This window comes from Triticum urartu, chromosome 7A, assembly GCF_056163025.1.
Source record: "Triticum urartu cultivar PI428250 chromosome 7A, HENAU_Tu73, whole genome shotgun sequence".
NCBI classification, from domain to species: Eukaryota; Viridiplantae; Streptophyta; class Magnoliopsida; order Poales; family Poaceae; genus Triticum; species Triticum urartu.
Window position 1 is genome coordinate 635,422,993 of NC_141879.1, and position 21,112 is coordinate 635,444,104.

At 45.1% G+C, this 21,112-nt stretch overlaps 1 protein-coding gene and 2 non-coding genes across 3 annotated transcripts; all 3 read left to right on the plus strand.

Annotated features, from left to right (window-relative positions):
- Positions 1 to 10,612: 10,612 nt before the first annotated feature.
- On the plus strand, positions 10,613 to 15,949 carry LOC125531744 (F-box protein At5g18160-like). Its single transcript, XM_048696028.2, has 2 exons — positions 10,613 to 10,903; positions 13,491 to 15,949. Exon 2 carries the CDS (start codon positions 13,775 to 13,777, stop codon positions 14,702 to 14,704), a length of 930 nt encoding a protein of 309 aa, XP_048551985.1. The 5' UTR covers positions 10,613 to 10,903; positions 13,491 to 13,774; the 3' UTR covers positions 14,705 to 15,949.
- On the plus strand, positions 15,163 to 15,243 carry LOC125531746 (small nucleolar RNA snoR77Y). The gene has a single exon (XR_007293491.1). It is a non-coding gene; the product is annotated as a small nucleolar RNA snoR77Y (small nucleolar RNA).
- Positions 15,294 to 15,475, plus strand: LOC125531745 (small nucleolar RNA Z112). Its single transcript, XR_007293490.1, has one exon. It is a non-coding gene; the product is annotated as a small nucleolar RNA Z112 (small nucleolar RNA).
- Positions 15,950 to 21,112: the final 5,163 nt, after the last annotated feature.

Genomic DNA, 21,112 nt, shown 5'->3' on the forward strand with positions numbered 1-21,112 from the left:
TTTTGATTTACTTGTTCGAGATCTAACCCTAGTTTGCAAAATTTTTGGGATTTGACCCTTTTGGCGGTAAGGAATTTGACCACTTCGGCGCAACACCTTTCTACCGTCACAGGTAAACCCGGGCATGGGCAGCCCGGCCCGGAAAACCTGGGCTGGGTTGGGTGCAGCTTGAAAGGGCTTCAATTTTTCTGTATTTGGGCCTGGCCTTTGGGCTTCGGCCGGGTTTGCTTTTGGGCTTCAGCCTTGATTTTGGGCCGAGCTCAGTCTTGAAAACATGGAGTATTTTGGGCTTTGAGCCGGGCTCGGGCTTGAGAAATGAAGGTTGGGCTTTTACAAGCCCGTCTTGAAACCCGGCCTGGGCCAACATTTGCCCGGGTTTAGTCACAGGGGATGGCGGTAGCATGTATAACCCTACTGCCAAGGTGCCCGGCGGTCACACACTCCATGCCCTTTGGCGGTAGGAAAAAGGACAGATTTTGAAATTTTTGCCAGATCTCTAATGATGTGTTTGGTTGCAGAATGAAGTGGAATGGAATGTAATAGTTCCATGACATTCCATTTCACTAGAATGGGTCGGTTTCGTTCTTATGTTTGGTTGATGTTTTGAATCAAAATGATCGAATCCTTGATCGATAGTTACAGGCCCCCTTTTATACGACCCGGAGAGACACGACGGTCTCTCGAGGAGGCGTCAGTTCCAGGAGATCGAAGGGAGGCGTCGGTTGCGGGACAAACCGCAACGATAGTTTGGGCAAGGGGAGATTTTCCCCTAATTATAGAATTATTTTTTAACACTCCTCCTAATCTACGCTTGATCATGTAGATCATTTCTCCTTCAAAAGTTCTTTATAGAATCTTTGATAAGATCCTGAAATATATACTCACAAAGAAAGATAGCATAATGTGATGTCATTAAAACGAGGATATCTCAAGAAGAGACTCCCCTGACACCTGCAAGTCCCTAAGTCTTCGCATACCAATTTCTGGAATGTAGAATTTGGCAGAGACTTGGTAAATAAATCAGCAAGGTTGTCGCATGATTTGACTTGCAGAATGCTTATTTCCCCGCTTTTCTGAAGATTATGAGGGAAAAACCATTTAGGAGTATGCTTGGTGATATTACTCTTGATGTATCATGTTTGCATCTGCGCAACACAGGCTGCATTATCTTCATAGATAATGGTAGGTGATTTTATTGAACCCATTCCACATGACTGTTCTATGTGGTTTATCATTCTGCGAAGCCATACACATTTGTATGTTGCTTCAAATAATGAAATTATTTTAGAATGATTGGTAGATGTTGCCACCAGAGTCTGTTTCGAAAACTTCCATGATATAGCAGTGCCACCATGTAGGAACACGAAGCCGGTCTGAGATCTGGCATTATGGGGATCAGACAAATAGCCGACATCTTCACATCAGAGTCCTGATTTTTCAGGAACTGGAAAAATAGGCCAAGATCCTTTGTGCCTTGGAGATATAGAAATATATTCTTCACTCCAGACCAATGACGTTTGGTGGGAGCTGTGCAAATGCAATATCAGATCTTGTGCAATTTGCAAGATACATAAGCGCTCCAATAGCACTAAGGTATGGAACTTCAGGTCCCAACACCTCTTCTCCATCATCCTTTGGTCTGAACGAATCTTTCTCTACGTCTAGAGATCGAACCACCATGGGAGTTTTAGATGGATAGGATTTGTCCATATTGAATTTCTCCAATATTTTCTGGATATAGGCAGATTGGTGTATCATGATTCATGAGGGAAGATGCTTAAGTTGAATACCTAAGCAAAATTTGGTTTTACCCAAATCCTTCATCTCAAATTCCATCTTTAGATGATTGCGTGCTTCATCAATGTCTGGTGTGCTGCTGATGATGTTGAGATCATCAACATACAGAAAAATGATGCAAAATCCTGTAGAGGACTTCTTGGTGAAAACACATGGGCAATCATCACTATTGGAGTAACCTTTCCGAAGAAGGAACTCACTGAGTCGGTTGTACCACATCCGTCCCGACTGCCTTAAGCCATATAGTGACTTATTCAGCTTTACACAATACATGTTGCGTTTTGCATTTTTATTTGGGACAGAGATTGCATCAGGAACCTTCATATATATGTTCGAATCTAGTGACCCGTAAAGATATGCGGTCACGACGTCCATCAACTGCATAGATAGACGATTTTGCACTGCCAAAGATATAAGATATCGGAAAGTGGTTGCACTCATTACTGGAGAATATGTTTGAGTGAAATCAATGCCGGGTTTCTGCGTGAACCTTGTGCTACGAGTCTTGCTTTATATCTCACCACCTCATTGTTCTCATTTCGTTTCCGGAGAAAAAACCCATTTGAATCCCACAGGGAAAACACTGGGAGGTGTAGGTATTGCTTCAGTGAATATCTTTCTTTTGTTAAGCGAGGCAATTTCTGCTTGGATTGCATCCTTCCATTTAGGTCAGTCAGAGCACTTTTGGCACTCAACGATAGACCTTGGATCATGATCAGTGAGAAGGGTATCGACAATCTTTTCAGCAAAATATATGTCGACAATCGTAGTCTTACAGTCAAATGATTCTCCAGAATCAACATAGTTGATGGAAATTTCCTGCACCCCTAGTGACTCTTCGTGATTTCCCAATATGATTGAGTCTGGGTTTTCCGATGTCCCAGTCAGTTTGTGCACACTGGAACTGAGTTGTGGAGGTTGCCCTTTCACTGGGTGTATACTACCCATCAGGTGTTTGTCAACGTTGAGTTGACCTGCATTTACTGACTCCGAGGTTTTTCTCCTCGATTTCCTTTGCTGCTTGCTAGAAGCATGCTCCGGGTTAGAGGTCGTACTACTCCCCCTCTTTTTAGGAATAGGGAGTTGAGTGGTTTTTATTGGTACCTCCACTCTTTCTGGCGCGTTTCTGGCCGGGTTTAAGGATTTTGTAACACCTTTCAAATCAGTAAATGAATCTGGCAGATTATTTGCAAGATGTTGCAAATTAATGATCTTTCGAACTTGAAGTTCGGTCTCATGGGTACGTGGATCAGAGGATGGAATGGAATGAGCATTCCAATAAATTTCCGGGCATTCTTTCTGGTACTTGAAATCTTCCCTAATGCTGGAAAATGTTCCTCATTAAATATGCAATCAGCGTGATGGGCTGTGAACAGATCCCCAGTTAGGGGTTCCAGGTACTTAATAATCGACAACGATTTGTACCCCACATAGATCCCCAACTTCCTGTGTGGGCCCATAGATGTCCGCTGTGGTGGTGAGATTAGGATGTATGCAGCACATCCGAACTTACGCAGATGGGAAATGCTTGGAGGATTTCCACGTACCAATTCCAGAGGGGAAGAATTGTGATATGCAGTTGGCCTCAATTGTATCAAGTCAGCAGCGTGTAAAACAGCGTGACCCCAACAAGAGGTTGGCAAGTTGCAATTCGTCAACAAAGGTCTTGCAATGAGTTTGATCCTCTTAATCAATGCTTCAGCCAAACCATTTTGTGTATGGACATATGGAACAGAGTGCTGAACTTCAATCCCCAAAGCCATGCAATAATCATTGAAAGCACGTGAGTAGAATTCTGCAGCATTGTCCATTCGAATTGACTTAATTCGACTTTCAGGATAATGGGCTTGCAACTTAATGACTTGCCTCATTATCTTGGCAAATGCATGGTTTCGTGTGAATAGAAGACACACATGTGACCATCGTGTAGATGCGTCAATCAGAACCATGAAATACCGAAAAGGTCCAGATAATGGTTGAATGGGACCACAAATGTCTCCTTGAATACGTTCAAGGAACTGAAGTGGTTCAGCTTGTATTTTGAGGTGTGAGGGCCTCAAAATTAGCTTTCCCGTGGCACAAGATGTGCACACAAAATCAGAAGATTGAGGAAATTTTGACTCAAGCAAATTATGACCAATGAAATTGCTAGTAATTTTTCTCATCATCCCTATTCCAGGATGGCCTAGGCGATCATGCCAGGTTTGGAATGCGTTAACATTCTGAAAAATTACTTTGTATGCAACATGTTCCATGGGTTTGATGTACGTATAGTACAAACCAGACGACAGAGAAGGAGTTTTCTCATGTACCTTTTTGCTATATCCATCATGTTTAGTAAAGAGTAGATACTCCTCTTTGTTGTCTTCATGGGTTTTAATATGAAAACCATTTTTACGGATATCTCGATAACTAATCAGGGTACGTGCAGAAGGGATACAGTAAAGCATCCTCAATTGTCACATATGTACCACTTGGGAGGGTGAATATGGCACGTCCAGTACCAACAATCACAGTATCGCGTCCAGCGATAGTTAGAATATCTTCATTCGTCTTTTTCGGAGTTTGGAAATATTTCATCTCCCTCAGTATAGAGTTTGTGGCACCACTGTCCACAAGGCATAATTCCTCTTCCATCGGATTGTCCCCGTAGAAAACTATATAAAGCAAAGAATTTTCAATAAGAAAACCTCATAGTAATGTATAGAATACAATCTTTATTATATCAAATGTGCTGATACAATACAATATAAAGACAACAACAAACTTATGTTCTTATTACAATCATCACAAATGGACATAATTAAGTAGATCACTAGGAGATTGAGGGACTAGTCGAAGTCGCCAAACACGTTGTTTGCGGTGTACTTAATCAACGTGTTCTCCATTTCAGCAGTAGCCTCAGACAGATAAGGAATCACGGTGTTGCTCGGTCCAGGAGGAACATTTTCCGGCATTAGGAGGAGATTTCAAGTACCAGAAAGAATGCCCGGAAATTGATTGCATATTTAATGAGGAACATTTTCTAGCATTAGGGGGAGATTTTCCCCTAATTACAGAATTATTTTTTAACAGTTGAGACAATAGACGGAATGGAATGGTTACGTTTGAGCATTTGGTTGGCGAGACAGAATAAAACGAATTTAGTTCATTTTGATAATATGCACACACAAGCATGGGAGATACACGATATCAAACATATCTTACAGCTACAAAGAAAAAGAAGCAATATACACAGAAGAACCAAGAATACATGAAAGCTACGATCTCGCTAACTAAGAAGAAGCAATTCACATGGAAGATGCAACCGCAGCTGGTCTGGTCGCCGTAGCCCCCTAGCAGACCAGGCAGCAGCGTACCAATAGATTAGGCCGCCGGCGCTGCCCTCCTGCAGTGCCCTCCCGAAGATCAAGCCGCCGCGCACAAGCAGATTAGGCCGCGGCCGTCGCAAGAACGGGTCCTAGGAACGCCCCCGCAGGTCAGGCCATCGCCCTCCAGTCATCCGGCCGCCGCACCAGCTCCTCTTCATATCGAGAGAGAGGCGGCGCAAGGAGAGGCGATAGGATTTCTCGGAAGTAAGGGGTTAGATCGAGACCTAGACCGGTTCTCGTGATTCCTTCGATTTGGAGGTATCGGCGCATTTTGGATATGGGCCGAATATTCCCTCGGTGGGAACGAGTTGGTTCCTGTTCCAGTTACGTACCAAACACATGAACTAGTCCTTGGAACGAGTCCGACCCATGTCATTCCAGTTGATGACTGAAACCAAACACACCCTAACAACTTATCTAATATATCTAAAAGGCTAAAACGGTGGCTATGCTTCACATAGGACACGACTGCCCCCCCCGCTTCGCCCCCTCGCGCGGGCGACTCGGGCGGCCACCCCAACCCTAGCCGCCGTCGGCGGCCGCCATCCACCCCTCCCCTCCACCGTTGCCGAAGGACGTCGTGAGGCAAAGCCGCACGACTGGCGACAGCGACGGGGGTCTCTCTTGTTGGCCGGCGCGCCGATCTAAGGGCTGGTGCCTGGATCCGGCAGCTTCGAGCTTCCTCGGCGGCGGCGTGGAGCTACGCGTGCAGGCGCGGAGCTGTGAGTGGGTGGCGCTGGGCGGAGGCTTGGGGGCGCGGTGCCTCGGGCACGAGAGTGCGGACTGCTCGCTGACTCGGCAGCGGCGTCCCGTGGCGGGTGCCGCTGGTGTGGGGGCTTGGGTGCGGCCGTTTGGCTGGGTTGGCGCGCAGTACGCGGCCGATGCAGCTCCTGGTGCCTTGTCGCCCCAGATCTGCGCGGGCAGCGACGTCTTCTCCTGCACCCTCTCCCGCCTCTCCGTGCTTGTGCGCTGGTGGCACTAGCTGCCGGCTTTCGGGCCGGTCCAACTTGTGCGGGGGAGGAGGAGGTGGAGGGAGCCCCAGGATCCATGACGACGGTGCTTTGCGTCATCTTCTCATGGTGCAGTGGGGGTGCTCCTCTCCCCTCCCGGGGCCGGCTGCTGCTGTCGGAGGTGTGCCAGGTCTTGGATTTTGAGGTGATGGCCAAGTGTCTGGCTCGGGTGAAAACCTTGCAAAAACTTCTGTTGATGCCAGTAACGGCGGCGCCACTTTGGCGTCGTTCTCCTCCTTGGGGCGTTGCTGAGGAGTTCAGTTCACTCAAAATCCCTCGAGTCCGGTTTCTCCGGGCGTAAGCCCAAGATCTAGTTTTGCTAGATCGGGCGACGACGGCGTCAGGGGCGTCGCTACCTCTTTGGAGGCGTCGTCTTGGAGACCATGACGTGGTAACCGATGACTCGCGTGGGCGGCGGTGGAGTGTGGCTGTGTTGGTGGTGGTGCGGCCGGCTCGGGATCGATGGTGGTTTTGTGCTTTTCTTTGACGGTGTTCGTACTCGAGTGCTTCTTGGTGTGTCTCTGCTAGGCGGTGACCTGCGGCTACGCTGGTGGCACACATGTGTTGTGCGCGTTGTCTCGGCCCCGCGTGCCCTTTCGAATGTACCCCCGACACAGGTGGTGTCGCGGCGTTTTGTAGTCTCGGATGCATGGTGCCTTTCGATTGCGTTGACGATGCAGTGTCGTGGTTTGGTCTGCTAGGCGACGCCCCTCGACTATACCGGTGGCACACAGGTGCCATGGCATCATCTCGGCCTCGCGTGACCCTTCGAATGTGTCCCATGACATAGGTGGTGTCGTGGCATTGTGCAGTCTCGGTTACGTGGAGCCTTTCGATTGCGTCGACCGTGCAGTGCCATGGGTTGGTCTTGGCTGGCCGATGCCGTTCGATTATGCCGGTGGTGCTCTTTGTTGTGTTTTGTTGACCCTCTTTGTTCTCACCTGCTAAGTGTGTTGTTAGTGTGTGTCTTTTTCTTTATCTCTTCCCCCCGTGCCCTCTGTACCTCTGGTTCACTTGAACCTATCTTGCAAAAAAGGTTGCAAAGCCTTATAGGGAAAATGAATACAATTCAGGTAGGGAACCCCCCCCCCCCCCCCAATGAAAATTAAAAAAAAGAGGCTAAAACATGCTGATGGCCAGCATACAATTTGTACTAGAGGCTGGCCTAACCAAAATACATCACGATGTGATGCAATCAACGTAAATTTTGATCTACCACCACCATTTAAACAAAATGATTGACCTCATTGAAGATAGTGAACCCCTTAGGCCAACATGTGAGATAAAGAAAATCCTATAAATCATATGATCTAAGCATGTGTGTTGTCTGCAAAAAAAAAGATTCACGTGGTCTAAGCATGTCCTATAGGATGAGGCACTATCATATCAAGACCACCAAGTGACAACATTAGGCTACAATTGCCTTCTTATCAACTGTGACAATTTGGAGATCACTAATACCATGAACATTGTCAGCCGGTCCTCGGGAGGAAGCGCTTCAATTTTCGACGATTGTTATCATATTGCCTGCGATTTCTCTCGTACAATTGTGAGCATTGTAATAGGGAGGCAAATAAGGTGGCTCATGAGCTAGCTAGGTTAGCTAGATTCATTAGTGGTAGAGTTGGGTTGGATAGCCGGAGATATTATCCCATTGTTTATAAATGTTATTTCAATTTAATAAAGTTGGGTAGTTTTTTTTGAAATAATAACAATATAGAAGTGAAAGGAGATCACGCAAGTGAAAGTGTATTTATCTTTAAACAATATTTTTGGTGTGATGACAATGTGATTAGTGGACCTAATGACGATTTTTATGGTCTATCTCAGGCCATTGATTCCTCGGAGATTCATTGAGGAGATGGTTGACCCCCCCCCCCCTACTTCAAAAAGGTTAAAGACGTGGTTTTCCGGTGACTCGAAGCTTTGAGCTTCACTTTATTTGAGTTGTAGGACAACCACACTGTCATGAGGAATCGAGGTACTCGAATGACGGTTTGGGAACATTTCAAACATATAGAACAACCTTCGTACATCTGCCACTTTAAATTTCCCTCTAAACCACATCTCAATGTGTGCATAGGGTGGTTTTATGTCTCATGCGGGTCTTCTAGGATCCAGTGGGTTTAGGTTTCTAGTGGATTTGTCTCAATTCAGCCCGATTTTATGGACTTTGGAGTTTCTACATGCCCTTATTGACGTTCTCTTTTCCGAGGAGGTGATTTTCTTTCCAAATCGTGGCTACTAGAGTCTCCTGTTTGCATTGATGACTTTTCTGCCGCTACTTCTACAAGGCAGAGGCCCAGAGGCGGCACCGAGCTTCGCTCATGGTGTGCCGCCATGAGTAAGAAGAACTTGGCACCCCTAAGACTTTGATTGTAATTTTACCTTTTCAGTATGGGTGTGTTTGTAAGGTTCTCTAATTCTTAATATATGGCCTTAGGCCTTGTTGCGAAAAGAAGAGATGTAGCTCAATGTATAGTGCACTGTCATTGACCTTGGCTAATCCCTAAGCTTCAATTCCTATCGTTTCTACAACTCGCGCACACCCCTTCGTCCTGGGCTTGCTCCTTTTACGTTTTTTTTCCTTCTCATCGCACATCGTGTCAGATGTACCTAGAGTGTATCACTAAAAACGTAGCGGACCCCAAGTTTTCATGAGGGCGGTTGCATTTTGATTTTGGGAAGCTTCTAGATGCTTCCCCGTCTATTTTTTTAGTTTTGCTCGGCTGGTTTTTCATTGATTTATTTTTCCTTTTCCTTTTCCTTTCCCCCTTTTTGTTTATTTTCTTATATCGCAAACTTTTTCCAAATTTGTGAACTTCCTTAAAATTCACAAATTTATTTAAATTCATGAGTTTTTTCAAATATATGAACTCTTCCCAAATTCAGGATCTTTTTCAAATTCATGTTTTTGTTTCAATGCACAAACTTTCTTCAAATTCACATTTTTTTTTCAAATTTGTAGACCTTTTTGTGAACTTCTTTTTCTCAAATTCAGGATTTTTTTCCAAATTTGTGAACTTTTCCCTCAAATTCATGATCTTTTTTCAAATTTATGTACCATTTCCCACAAATTCCTGAACTTTTTATATATCCGCGGAACCCATGATTTTTGAAATTCATAAACTTTTTTGAAATGTACATTTTTTTAAATATATTAACTTTTTTGAACACCTAGATTTTTTTGGAGAAGTGAACAGTTAACATCAAGTAAATGGGCCAGGTCAAAGATCGATGCATCTAGTCAATGGTCAACTGGAGCATGATATTTTATGAAAATGAGCGAATGGGACAGGAACTGAGCTAGTGAGCGACAAACTGTAATGGGCTACGTCCTTCAGGCGTGCACAGGAGGTCACCAAGTACCGCTTAAGCCGCTGAAGGGGCACTAATGCTACATGTCGCGGGAGCAACTACCTAACGGTTACCGCGGGGGGGGGGGGGGGGGGGGGGGGGGGGGGGAGAGGGGGTTGGTTTCCATAAGGGTCATTTTCTTTGGCATGGGAGCGTGCCAAGTGGGGCGCCCAGCCGCTGCCACGTATCGCGTGCTGGCACTCCCTCAACTTTCATATTTTTATTTTCTATATGCATTTTTGGGTTTCAATGGCATTTTTTTTGGTTTTTGCCTGTTTTTTCCTAGGATTTGGATGATTTTTTTAGAAGTGCGAGAAGCATTGTGCTTCCCAGATAAAAAAAGGGAAAAACACAAGATGTGCTTTTACGAGAAGCACAATCATGCTTCCCCAAAAGGAAAAGTCACGACCCTTGCTTCAACAAGAAGCACATCTATTCAAAAAATGCTCTCGAACATATTTTCAAATCCACAAACAATTTTTGAATTGTTCACAAGTTACAAATTTGCTCTCAAACATTATTTTTCCGAATCCTTAAATATTTTTTGAATTTACAATTTTTTTTCAAATCCATGATTAGTTTTTGAATTCACCAAAAAAATTCAACTTTATGTTTTTTCTTGAGTTCGTGATTTTTTGAATTCACAAACATATTTTTAAATCTGTGAACATTTTTGATATCACGAGTATTTTCAGTATATTTTTTTGAATTCACGAATTTTAAAACTCTAAAACTTTTTAAATCTGTGAACATTCCCTGATATCGCGAACAATTTTTGAATTGAAGAACAGTTTTTTTAAATTCGTGTATACTTTTGGAATTCAGTAACTTTCTTTGAATTCGCAAACATTTTTTTGAATTAAAAACCGACCGAGTTAAAAAAAGAACGAGCTAATGAAAGAAACACATAGGAAAAAAAACCAGGTGAAAAAATAACAGCGCTCCTGGGCTGGCCTATTTGCGGGAGGCTGTGTCAGCAGGACGCGCGTTGCGGGCGACGACATCGCTGCGTATCGCGCGCGCGATACATATCACCTCCCACACTTGGGCCCCGTGACCAGCAAACGAGCAGCCGCCTCGTACAGGCGGCTCGCGAGTCGAGAGTTCGTCCCGTACAGTACATAGTCCAGACCCGACCGACAAAAAAAAGTCCAGACCCGACCGGCGCCGCCGCAGCAGCGAGAAGATCCTCCGACGGCCTCGTCGGCTCGCCGCACCCTCCTCCCCGTCGCCGCGGGTGGCGGCTGCTTCCCAGTGACGAGCGAGCCCTCGCATCATCCGCTCCCGGGAGCGTCGCCGCCGTCCTTCCCGGGGACGGTGACTCGCGCAGCGGCGGAGCGGGAGGAGGCACCCGCTGCTCTGGTACTGGTAAGACGAAACTGCACTTGGAACCCCCACTAACTCACCTTGTTTTTTTGACGAATTATGCATGACTATGTTCGATGGCATCTCAACCGCGGTCACTAGAACCTTCTATTCATTAGTCACTACTGACATGTTCCTGCAGTAATTATTGTTACATTGAAATAGTACGCTGAATGAATGTCCATCTCAGTAGTTATGATTTGCCAATTTATACTAGGGAAACGCTAACTATCACCCGGCGGATTCTACCGCTCCATCCGCCGCCTCATACGCACGCCACGCGTCCCATGTGGCCATCACCGTGCATCTTTTTCCCTTCTTATCTTCACTGTGAGCCACTCGTTTCCTTTTTTCCCCTCATTCATCCTCTACATCTACCTCTGTAGTCACAGCATGCCTCCACACCATGCGTCTTTTCAGTGAAGTATTGATCTCGTCCATGACGAGAAGCGCTCCATGGCCGGTGACTGGTGCAGCAACCCATGGCTGGTCCGTAGATGCTGGAAGCCGGCCACCATGGTGCTGCCAGCCGGCTACGCCTGCGCTAGAAGCCGCCGGACCAGACCACCCGCCTCTGGAGCTGCATCTGCCGTCGCTCGCCGTTCGATGTCGCCGCCGTCCTGGAGGAGTGCCGGCGTCCATGGCTCTCGCCTCCTCGAGCTCATATGCAACAACAAATTTGTTGCAATTTTTGCAACAAAGGTTTTGCTGTAGAAAATTAGATGCGGAGGAGGTCTTGTTGCAATTTCTGCAACAAGGGTCTTGTTGCAGAAAATTAGACGCGATAGAAGTTGTTGTTGCAAATTTTGCAACAAGATCTTGTTGCAGAAAATTAGACCCGGCGGAAGATGTTGCAGAAAATTAGATGCGGCGAAAGACGTTATTGCATTTTTTGCAAAGACCTTGTTGCAGAAAATTAGAGAAGAAGAGGTTTTGCAATATGGGTTTTGTTGCAGGAAATTATAGAAGATGAGGTTTCGCAACAAAGGTCTTATTGCAGGAAATCAGAATAGAGCAGATCTTGCAACAAGAGCATCGTTGCGGGAAATTAGACAAGATAATTGAACGACTCGTATCACGCAATCGAACGGCTCATGAGGCGGTGGATCTTCTAAAAAAATATCTGTTGCAAAAAATAAAAAGTGCAGGCTCGAGTAATTGCAACAAGCAGACTGTTGCAGAAACACCACTCTTGTTGCAAAGGGTGGCTGCTTACGTTACATTGGTAGATCGGACGGTAATTAATGTATCAATCCAATGGTCAGAAAGGTGGCGGATCCTTTTTGAATTTCCACCGGTGAACGTGTAGCGTCGCCCTTATTACATTGGATTGGGACAAGTGGACAACAATTGCAAAACTAACAAATTCACACTTTTGTGGATAGACGTCGATAATGCCCACACATGTGGGCGTTAAGGGGTCTGCCCACACGTTTTGTGTGGTGTCTAAGGGGATCAGCCCACACGCCTACGTGTGGGCAAAACAAGTAATGCTCACATGTCTTTTTTTTTTCTCGCGGTCCCTCTCACACGTCTACGTGTAGGTAAAATAGAAATGCCCACATGCCCGTACGTCAGGCCTCCTACCTCATGGTCCGCACGCCACGCGTGACAGTCACCACGCGCCCCGCAGTTGCCATGGTCCGGACCCTCTTCCATGTTCGTTTAAATGCAGTTGACATGTCGGACAACTACAGTTGCCATGGTTGCTCAATTGCAGTTGCATCTCAGGTCAAGTGCCATATGCCATTTTTGGACAACTGCAGATGTTGTCATGTATGGTCTGGTTTACTATAGTTGCCATGATTTGAAAAGTTTAGGGGTTACCACCTACTAACACTAGTCAGTTGCCATGTATGGTCTGATTTACTACAGTTGTCATGATTTGAAAATTTTAGAAGTTGCCACCTACTAACACTAGGTAGTTGCCGTGTAGCGCTACAAAGAGACATGACAAAATAACATGTTCGGATAAAAAGAGAGTTGCCATCTGCTTACAAGCACACTAGGGTAGATGCCATATACCTTGCAAAACACATGTCAACTGGCATGTTCGGGTAAAAAGAGAGTTGCCATCTGCTTACAAGCACACTTGGATAGTTGCCATGTACCCTGCAAAACACATGGCAAATGGCAGTTTTGGGTGTGGGAGAGGAGACGGGCGTGTGGGCGAACTGATAAATGCCCACTCACCAGCCTCTGTGTGGGCGAACTGCTAAATGCCCACACACCGGTCCCTCCGTGTGGTGAAAACGGACGTGTGGGTGACCGAATGAATGCCCATACACCAGCCCAGTCCCACGTGGCACCATAAACATGCCAAGATTCGTGCAACCATAAACGGACATGGATCCACGTGTGTGGGCGAGATAAAACGTCCACACGTGTAAGCGTTAGTATTTCCGTTGTGGATTTAGGATGCTCTTTTATATGCTTGATTCTTCATAGCAGTACTCTGCCATAGAACATTTGAATATAAAGTATCACATTTCTATTGACCTATGCCAAATACTGTTATGCATTTGGCAAGTTGAATTTAGGGGTACAGGTAAACTCAATCATGTCCATCTTTTTTTCTTCTTTTCTGTAGATTTGACAGAACACCAGTGGCGGTCAACCACCATGACGAAAAGAAGCCACACGACCGTCCTTGACGACCTGCCCGAGTAGATTGTCATTGAAGAGATCCTAGTCCGGTTGCCCCCAAAGGACGTCCTTCGCTGCCGCGCTGTCCACAAGCTGTGGCACAGTGCCACCTCCACCAACAAGTTCGTGCTCGACAATCATTGCCGCCAGCCCTCGCTCCCTGTCATCAGACAGTGTATCCCTGGGCGGGAAGGAGTCGGGTTCGTTGTCTTCCGTGACAATGGTGCCATGGCCTCCAATCAAAAGCTCTCACCAATCATTCGACACTCTAAGTTAATTAAACTCGTGGGTGCCTGTGATGGCCTTCTTATCTTGTCCAGCGGATCTTATTTCTGGATCTGCAACCCAACCACTGGCAAATGTGCTCCACTACCACAACCCCGAGTTCAATCTTCATCGCCATGGGGTTCCGACTTCTACATAGCCGGATTCTACCGGCACCAACCATCTGGGGAATACCGGGTGCTCTGGTTCTCATATGTCTGCCATCGTGGCTACGTTCTCACGGTAGGATCTGACAAGCCGAGAAGCATCAGTCGGCCGTCAGTGTCATCGCGTTTGCCAAGATATAGTTGTCAAGATGCTTTTGATTCCTGCTATAGTTCACAACTCAATCACCGCGGCAACCTGCACTGGTTAACAGGAATCTACATGGAGACTCCTGTGGACATTATGGTGTTCGACACAGTAACTGAGACGTTCCGGTGGATGCGCAGTCCTGACCAGCTGGGCTGTCGTTTGTCGTTGTTGGAGATGGACGACAAGCTTGCTTCATGCAGCAGCAGTAATGCTACCATAGAGATTTGGGTTATGCAAGACTATGATGCTGAGGACTGGGCCTTGAAGTACCGGATTAACTTGTTAGCGATGAAGACGTCACCACAGTTTGGTTTAAGTGTGAGATTTATTTCTAAGATGGCGCTGCTTAACCAGCGTGAGCTGCTGACCTGTTCGTGTACTGGCCCACAGGGTCCTGACTTTCTGTTGCATTGTGACATTGATGGAATGTTTTTGGGTTATGTCGAAATCAAAGAGGCCAAGCATCCAGTATACTTCACTAATCAGTACATCCAGGAGAGCCTGATTCCACTTCCGTTCAGTGAGATGCAAGAAGAAAGATTTGTGTATACGGAGCCTCCATTGTTCGTAGGGCTATAAGGTGGTACTTCTAGTTTACCATGTATACCTTCGGAGTGTCCATCCTTTATGAGCATGACCCTAGTCCTTACTTCATAGTACTAGTAGAACTGAACAATTTATATGGCTTTGCTATCACTTGGTGCCTTTTGTGCTGCCTTGAGCGTCATCGTGATGTGTGGGAGTATATATGCTATACATCTGTGCTATTTCTTTCCTGTTTACTTTCACTACGCGTTGTTAAGTAATGTGAATGGTGCTGGCTGTACTTTGAAGTGCTAATTACTTCCTAAGTTGTTAATGTGTGGGATGAATTTGTGCTAGTAGAGAATCAGTGCAGCAGTGTCTACCATATTTGCTAAGAAATCAGTTCCATCAAGAAAATATGGGAGATGCAGTCTCTGTCATTTTCTTCGGGTTTTTTCGCCCAACGATTGTTGGGCAGTCTTATCTTCTAAATTAGATCTAGAATGCAATTTAAGCCTATGATGATTTGCTTTATGTTGGAATTACCGTCAGATTCCAAATGATGATATTTTTGTGGCTTTCTGAGGCTTAAACCGCTTAAGTCTTCTACTTTTTATATTGTTAACTTGGTTCATATTATATCATCCCGGTGAAGAATCTCCAACCATATGAAGTGTCGCATGACACTGTAAACAACAGCTGCTTTTCTCCACTGCAAGCGTCCTCCTTGGGCCATAACCTTTGTGGTTTGGTCTGTGCTGGAGTCTCCAGTTGTACCTGGTTTGGTTCAGCTGTTTGTGTGATTTCTCTTTAATCTTGCTTGCTCTGTTTTTTGCATAGTATCTTATTCTAATATTCTTGTCTGTAAATGTAAATCTGCCTGGGAACATTCTGCATGTTGATAGGTACCTGAGACCACGTTTCAGTCGGTTTACAGAGCCGGTTCTCATGAGAGGGACGCGACCAACCGTCGGAGACAAGCCTTTCTTGTCCAGCAATTGAATTGACTCCGAATTTCCGTCGATCTAGGTTTTCGACTAACCTGTCCAAGAGGTTCTGAGATACAGGCCTGTGATGAGTTTAAGGTTCCAAGCTAGCATGGCTTCTTTCTTAGTAGCAGAGCTTACCGTCTTCTGTTCTTTTGAAATTTGTCAGCTATATATTTTTCAAACTTTGTTGACACTACTCCTTTTGCCACATTGCAGAAGGCCACTCATCACCTCATTTCCTGTATTACCTGTTGCGGTTAGCATCCATCTACCTGATTTTTACCATGAATATATTGTAAACACTGCGACCCCTGCAAACTGTTGTTTGTATTTTTTTTGCCTATATTGGACCAAAATGTTCGAAAGTGTGTTTCTTGTCTGAGCTCGTATGCACATGGTATGAACAGTAACATTCGTGGATGTGTGGGCAAAAAAGATATAATCACTGCTCCAAAAAGCTTTAAAAATAGTCTTCAGAGCATTAATTTTGTTTCTTTTTCCGACATCCACGAATGTCATTCCATAGCAGAAAATTATATATCAAACAAAATCAGTTTTTTTAGTTCTTTAGGATTTCATTGTTCATCTGGGTGCATGTGAGCTTAGAAACTCCATGTCCCAAAATGTTGAATTTATTTTTTAGACATTGATGAATGCCATTCCATCACAAAAAAATGTTTATTAAGAAAAGTTAGATTTTTTAAAAGTGTTTACATTTCTTTTGGATTTCACTATTCATGTAGGTGTATGTGAGCGAGATTCCATGTCCCAAAATGTTGAATTTCTTGCTCATCATGAACGTTTTATTTGTTTTCACTGTTCATGTGGGTGTATGCGATGCTAGGATCGTATTTTTTAAATATTTTTTAATAGACATTTATATTGTATTTTCTAGCTATGTACCAACTAACTACACATGGCAAAACCCTAAGATCAGCTCAACTTTCACTTCGGAAATAATCATATCATGGCTTCGTCATCCCCGCCATAGCAGCGTTGAGATTTGGAAAACATTTCTTGAAAATTGCGAGCAGTTTTGAAATGCTGCATTTTTTTGTATTCCAACTTTTTTGGAAAAGTGGAAATGTTTTGTAATTCTAATTTTAAAATGAAACACGAACAAAATTTGCAAATCCCAAACAGTTTCCAAAACAGGAACAAATTTTCAGAAATTAACATTTTCTGAAAAACGAAAAAATTATGAAAAACACGAACATTATTTGAAATTTTCGAATATTTTCTAAGATCACGAACAGTTTTTAGTTTTTTAACAAAAATGGAAAACAGGTACATTTTTTAAATTCAGCACCAATAAAGTTAAAAACGAACTTTTTCTAATATGCGAACAAAATTTGTATTGTATGCTTTTCTAGAAATGCGAAATATTTTTGAAACATGTGAATATTTGTTCAAATTGCGAATAAAATGTTGAAATTGCAAACATTTTTTGAAACATGAACATTTTTATGAAATGATGAACAAATTTTGAAAGTGAGATTTTTTTTTGAAATTCAGGAACATTTTTTGAAACACGGACAAAATTTTGAAACTATGAACAAATTTGAAAACGAGAACATTTTTTGGAACACAGACATTTTTTTGAAATTGTCAACAAATTTTATAAATGAGATTCTTTTGAAATTATGAATATATTTTGAAAACGATAATTGTTTTTGAAATTTCTAAAGATTTTTTGAAACATGAACATTTTTTGGAAATGTGAACAAAAATTTAAGTTCAAACAATATTTGAAATTTCCGAACAAAAGAAAAAATAAAAATAAAAAAGTGAAACGAAAAAGATGCATAATGAGAAAAGGAAAAACAAAAACAAAAAAGTAACAAAAAAGAAAAAAAATGAAAACCTTGTTCAAGAACCTTCTAGAAAGCTCCCAAAACCAATAAAAACAGCCTGAGAATCTCTCGAAGGTTCCTAAAACCGGAATCAATGCAACACGTTAACGGGCCGGCCCAACTTAGCGCTTCGATAGCCAGTTTGTGCAAGAGATTGACAGTTTGACGCAATATGCATCAAATAGGATATTCTGGTTAAGAGAACAAGGAAGGACGAAGAAATGGGCCTAAAGCTTTCAGGGACGGGCTGACATCGGACTAGAAGAAGGAGATGGCCGCCATTGCTGACGTCTGGCTAGCCGACAGGTAGCCGGAGGAGGACGACGTCCCAATGGATGACGTTGCCGATGATGAATCGACGCCACCCTCGCTAGTGCATTGCACCATCACCATCGGTGAGGCCAGTGCCCATTACATGGACATGGTGTGGGAGGAGCATCTCCGGGAGGCGCAAGCCGACGCTGCCTACAACAACCACCTTCTCCAAGAGCACGTGCAGGTGGAGGAGCAGCTAGCTGCCGGCAGGACGGTCGCGCCGGACACGGACCTGGTGGAGCAGGAGGCACTGCTCGAGTCCTATCGGTCCACCCGCGAGATCTGCTTCATCTGCTAGCGCTACCACCAGCGGGTGGCGGAGGTAGCTGCTGCATATAAGGAGAGCGGTTATGCGGGCAAGGCAGTGTTCAGCGAGATCAACGAGGAGGAGGACATCGCCTAGTCCACGCCCCATCGCGACGACCATGAAGCCGACATGTCCGCGGGCGTCGCCGGCAGTGAGGAAGAGTAGTGCATGGTAGGTCGCCATCGTTCTGGTCCCAGAAAGGCCACCGCTCCTCCCCTCCCGTTGACGCCAAGCTTGGTGGGCTCAACATCAGTGGTGGATTAGCCGCTTGGCGGTGACGTGGAGGCGGACAACTTCAGTTCCGGGGCTCCGGAGGCGGAGCTGGAAAGCGCGAGGCGGAATTGGAGACGATGAAGCTTCAGCTCTCGAGGCTGATGGCCGGACACGAAGCCGAGCGCCCGTGATCTTTTAGATTATGTATTAGTTATACTTCCTGAGTCCGACTAGCACCGCTTTGATGTAAATATAATGCATGTTTATATGAAATTTGTTATGTTTAGATGAAATCCAACATGTTTATATGACATCCGGTTGTGTTTATATGAAACGCGGACTTGTTTAAATGAATTTTGTCTGATAGTTCGAATTGTTGTCAAAATATATGTGTTTACGGTTGGATGGCTGCCTCTCGTATTCGTGTCCGCGGACTGATGCACCTGTTCATAGACGGATACGGGAGGAAATTGCAGGTCGCGGTTGGAGATGCCATAGGAGAACAAGGGAAGGATGAAGAAATGGGCATAATGTGGGCTTTTGCACGAGAAACTTGGGCCGAAGCCGGCGGCAATGCAACGCAACTGCGCTTGCTCGGTTACGAGAAGAGAAAAAGGCGACGGTTGGAGTCGGAGGCGGCGGCGGAAGGCGAGCGAGGAACCCTAACCCTAACCGAGCACTCTGGAAGAAGAAGAAGAAGCTACGTGTTCGCCCCCCACGGAATCCCATCCAAATCTTCACTTGGCTAACAGAATCGGTGTCCAAGTCGGAGGCCGGCGACGCGGCTAGGGTTTCCTGGTCGCGGCCGACTCGGACCAGGGTCGCCGCCTATATAATATTGGTAGGTATGAGTAGAATCCTTTCCTCCCAATCCACTGATCGAATAGCACACTCAAGCACAGGCGCGGATCCGAGGAGAGCGACATCGGCGGCGATGGCATCGGCGATTTGGCACGCGGCGAGGTGGCTGGGCGGCGTCGCGCTCCGGCGGACGCGGGCGGGGTTGCCAGCCTATTCCCTCCGGCCTCCTCCCACCGCTGCTGAGGTACCCTCTTCATCCATCGATTGCTCCCCTCGATTTCTCGTAATTGAAACCTTTTCCAAGCTACACTGAAGACGCGGGTTACATACCCCTCAGGTTTGAGACTGGATTTTCTACTCCCGGGTGCACCTACACCCGCATGAACAGTACACTTGAAAAAAATACAAAACAAAATTGAAAAAATCTAAAATTTTGGGACATCAAACTAGATCAAAAGTTTTCGCTTCTTGCAAAATTTCGTGACCAAATAACATTTGAGGAGTCCTCAGCAAAAGTAACAAAATCTGTGTTCAAAGTTGTGTTCACTTTTCAGGAGTGATTTTGTTTTCTTTGCTGATGGCTCCTCAAATGTTATTTGGTCACGGAATTTCGCAGAAAGCTAAAACTTTTGATTTAGTTTGATGTCAAAAAAATTCGGATTTTTTCGACTTCGTTTCATCGTTTTTTCAAGTGTACTGTTCATGCGGGTGCACCTACACCCGGGAGCTGCCACACCTTTCTCCTCAGGTTTGGCAAACACCAAATTGTTTTGGAAATCCCAATGTTGGCCATAAGCAAGCATGATTTGAGGATGACACATCTTTTGCAAATATTAGCACATGGTGATACTCTTTGTTTGTTAGGCATGCTTGCAATAACATTCTAGATCCATTGTAGCCATGCTCTCAGTTGATGTATCTATCTGTAAAGGAAAGAAATCGCAATGTGTTGTAAATTTCTTAGTGTTTAGTTAAATGAACTAATCTTGTTCATCATGGCCAGATTGGGAGGTATCACGCGCTCAAGGAAATCAAACAGAAGAAGGAAGAGCTGTTCAGTCTGATTGCCGACACGGAACGGCGATACAACACTCGCCTCACCAAGGAAGGTTTTCAGAACATACGTATGCTCCAGCAGCTAGCCGTGCAGATCGATCCTAGGCCTGCCGACCCCTTGTGGTATAAACTCTGAACACGTGCTGCCCTTCTCCCCTGATCCTTCCTTCTCACAGTAACTCGTTGACAGATTTTGTTTCATTTGAACAACGCAGGCGCTCGAAGCGGTTTACCAAGCGACTCAACGATTTCGTGGGCTTTACCGGGGCCATCGTGTCAGGCTACTTGCTTACGGATAAGTGGCTCAGCTCGGGCAAGGATGCGGACCCAAGAGGGGAGGAGGGCATGGCTCTGGCAGCTAACCAGCAATGAGTGAATTGCTTCATTCATTGGGACAAGGTGGCAGAGAAGTATATAAGTAGCAGTGTTCTGGAGGAGGAAGTTATTAGTGTGCTCTTTCTGGGCATCCTTTACCTTATGTTATGTATGAGCAACTGTGAGATCTGTTGTGACATTTGTACAAGTTGATGACATGGTTGTTGGAATTTTGCTAGCAGGCCTTTGGCCGAAAGCCCAACTAAAATTTTGAAATTCTCTTGGCCCATTCATGCACACATGTGAGTGGAGTGAGTGAGGCTAAAGTTTAGTCCCATCCCGAAAGTTGAGAGAGAGTTCCACCTCTTTATAAGGTGAGCTCTTCTACCACTTGTATGAGCATGAGAAGAGGAGACCTACACGCGCGCTCCTCCTCCTCGCTCGCCTCGCCACGCCTCATCACGACGCGCCGCGGGTTGCGGGATTGAGCCGAGCCGAGGACAGAGCTATGCACGTTGTCTATATTTTTGCTGCATGGGAAAATTAATGAGTCATTAATTAATAATTAACGGAAGCGTTAATTACTGAACCGTTTCCGATTCTTTTGGATCGT

Coding starts and splice junctions, on each gene's coding strand:
- LOC125531744 (XM_048696028.2), top strand. CDS start 13,775: ATGGCCTCCAATCAAAAGCTCTCACCAATCATTCGACACTCTAAGTTA.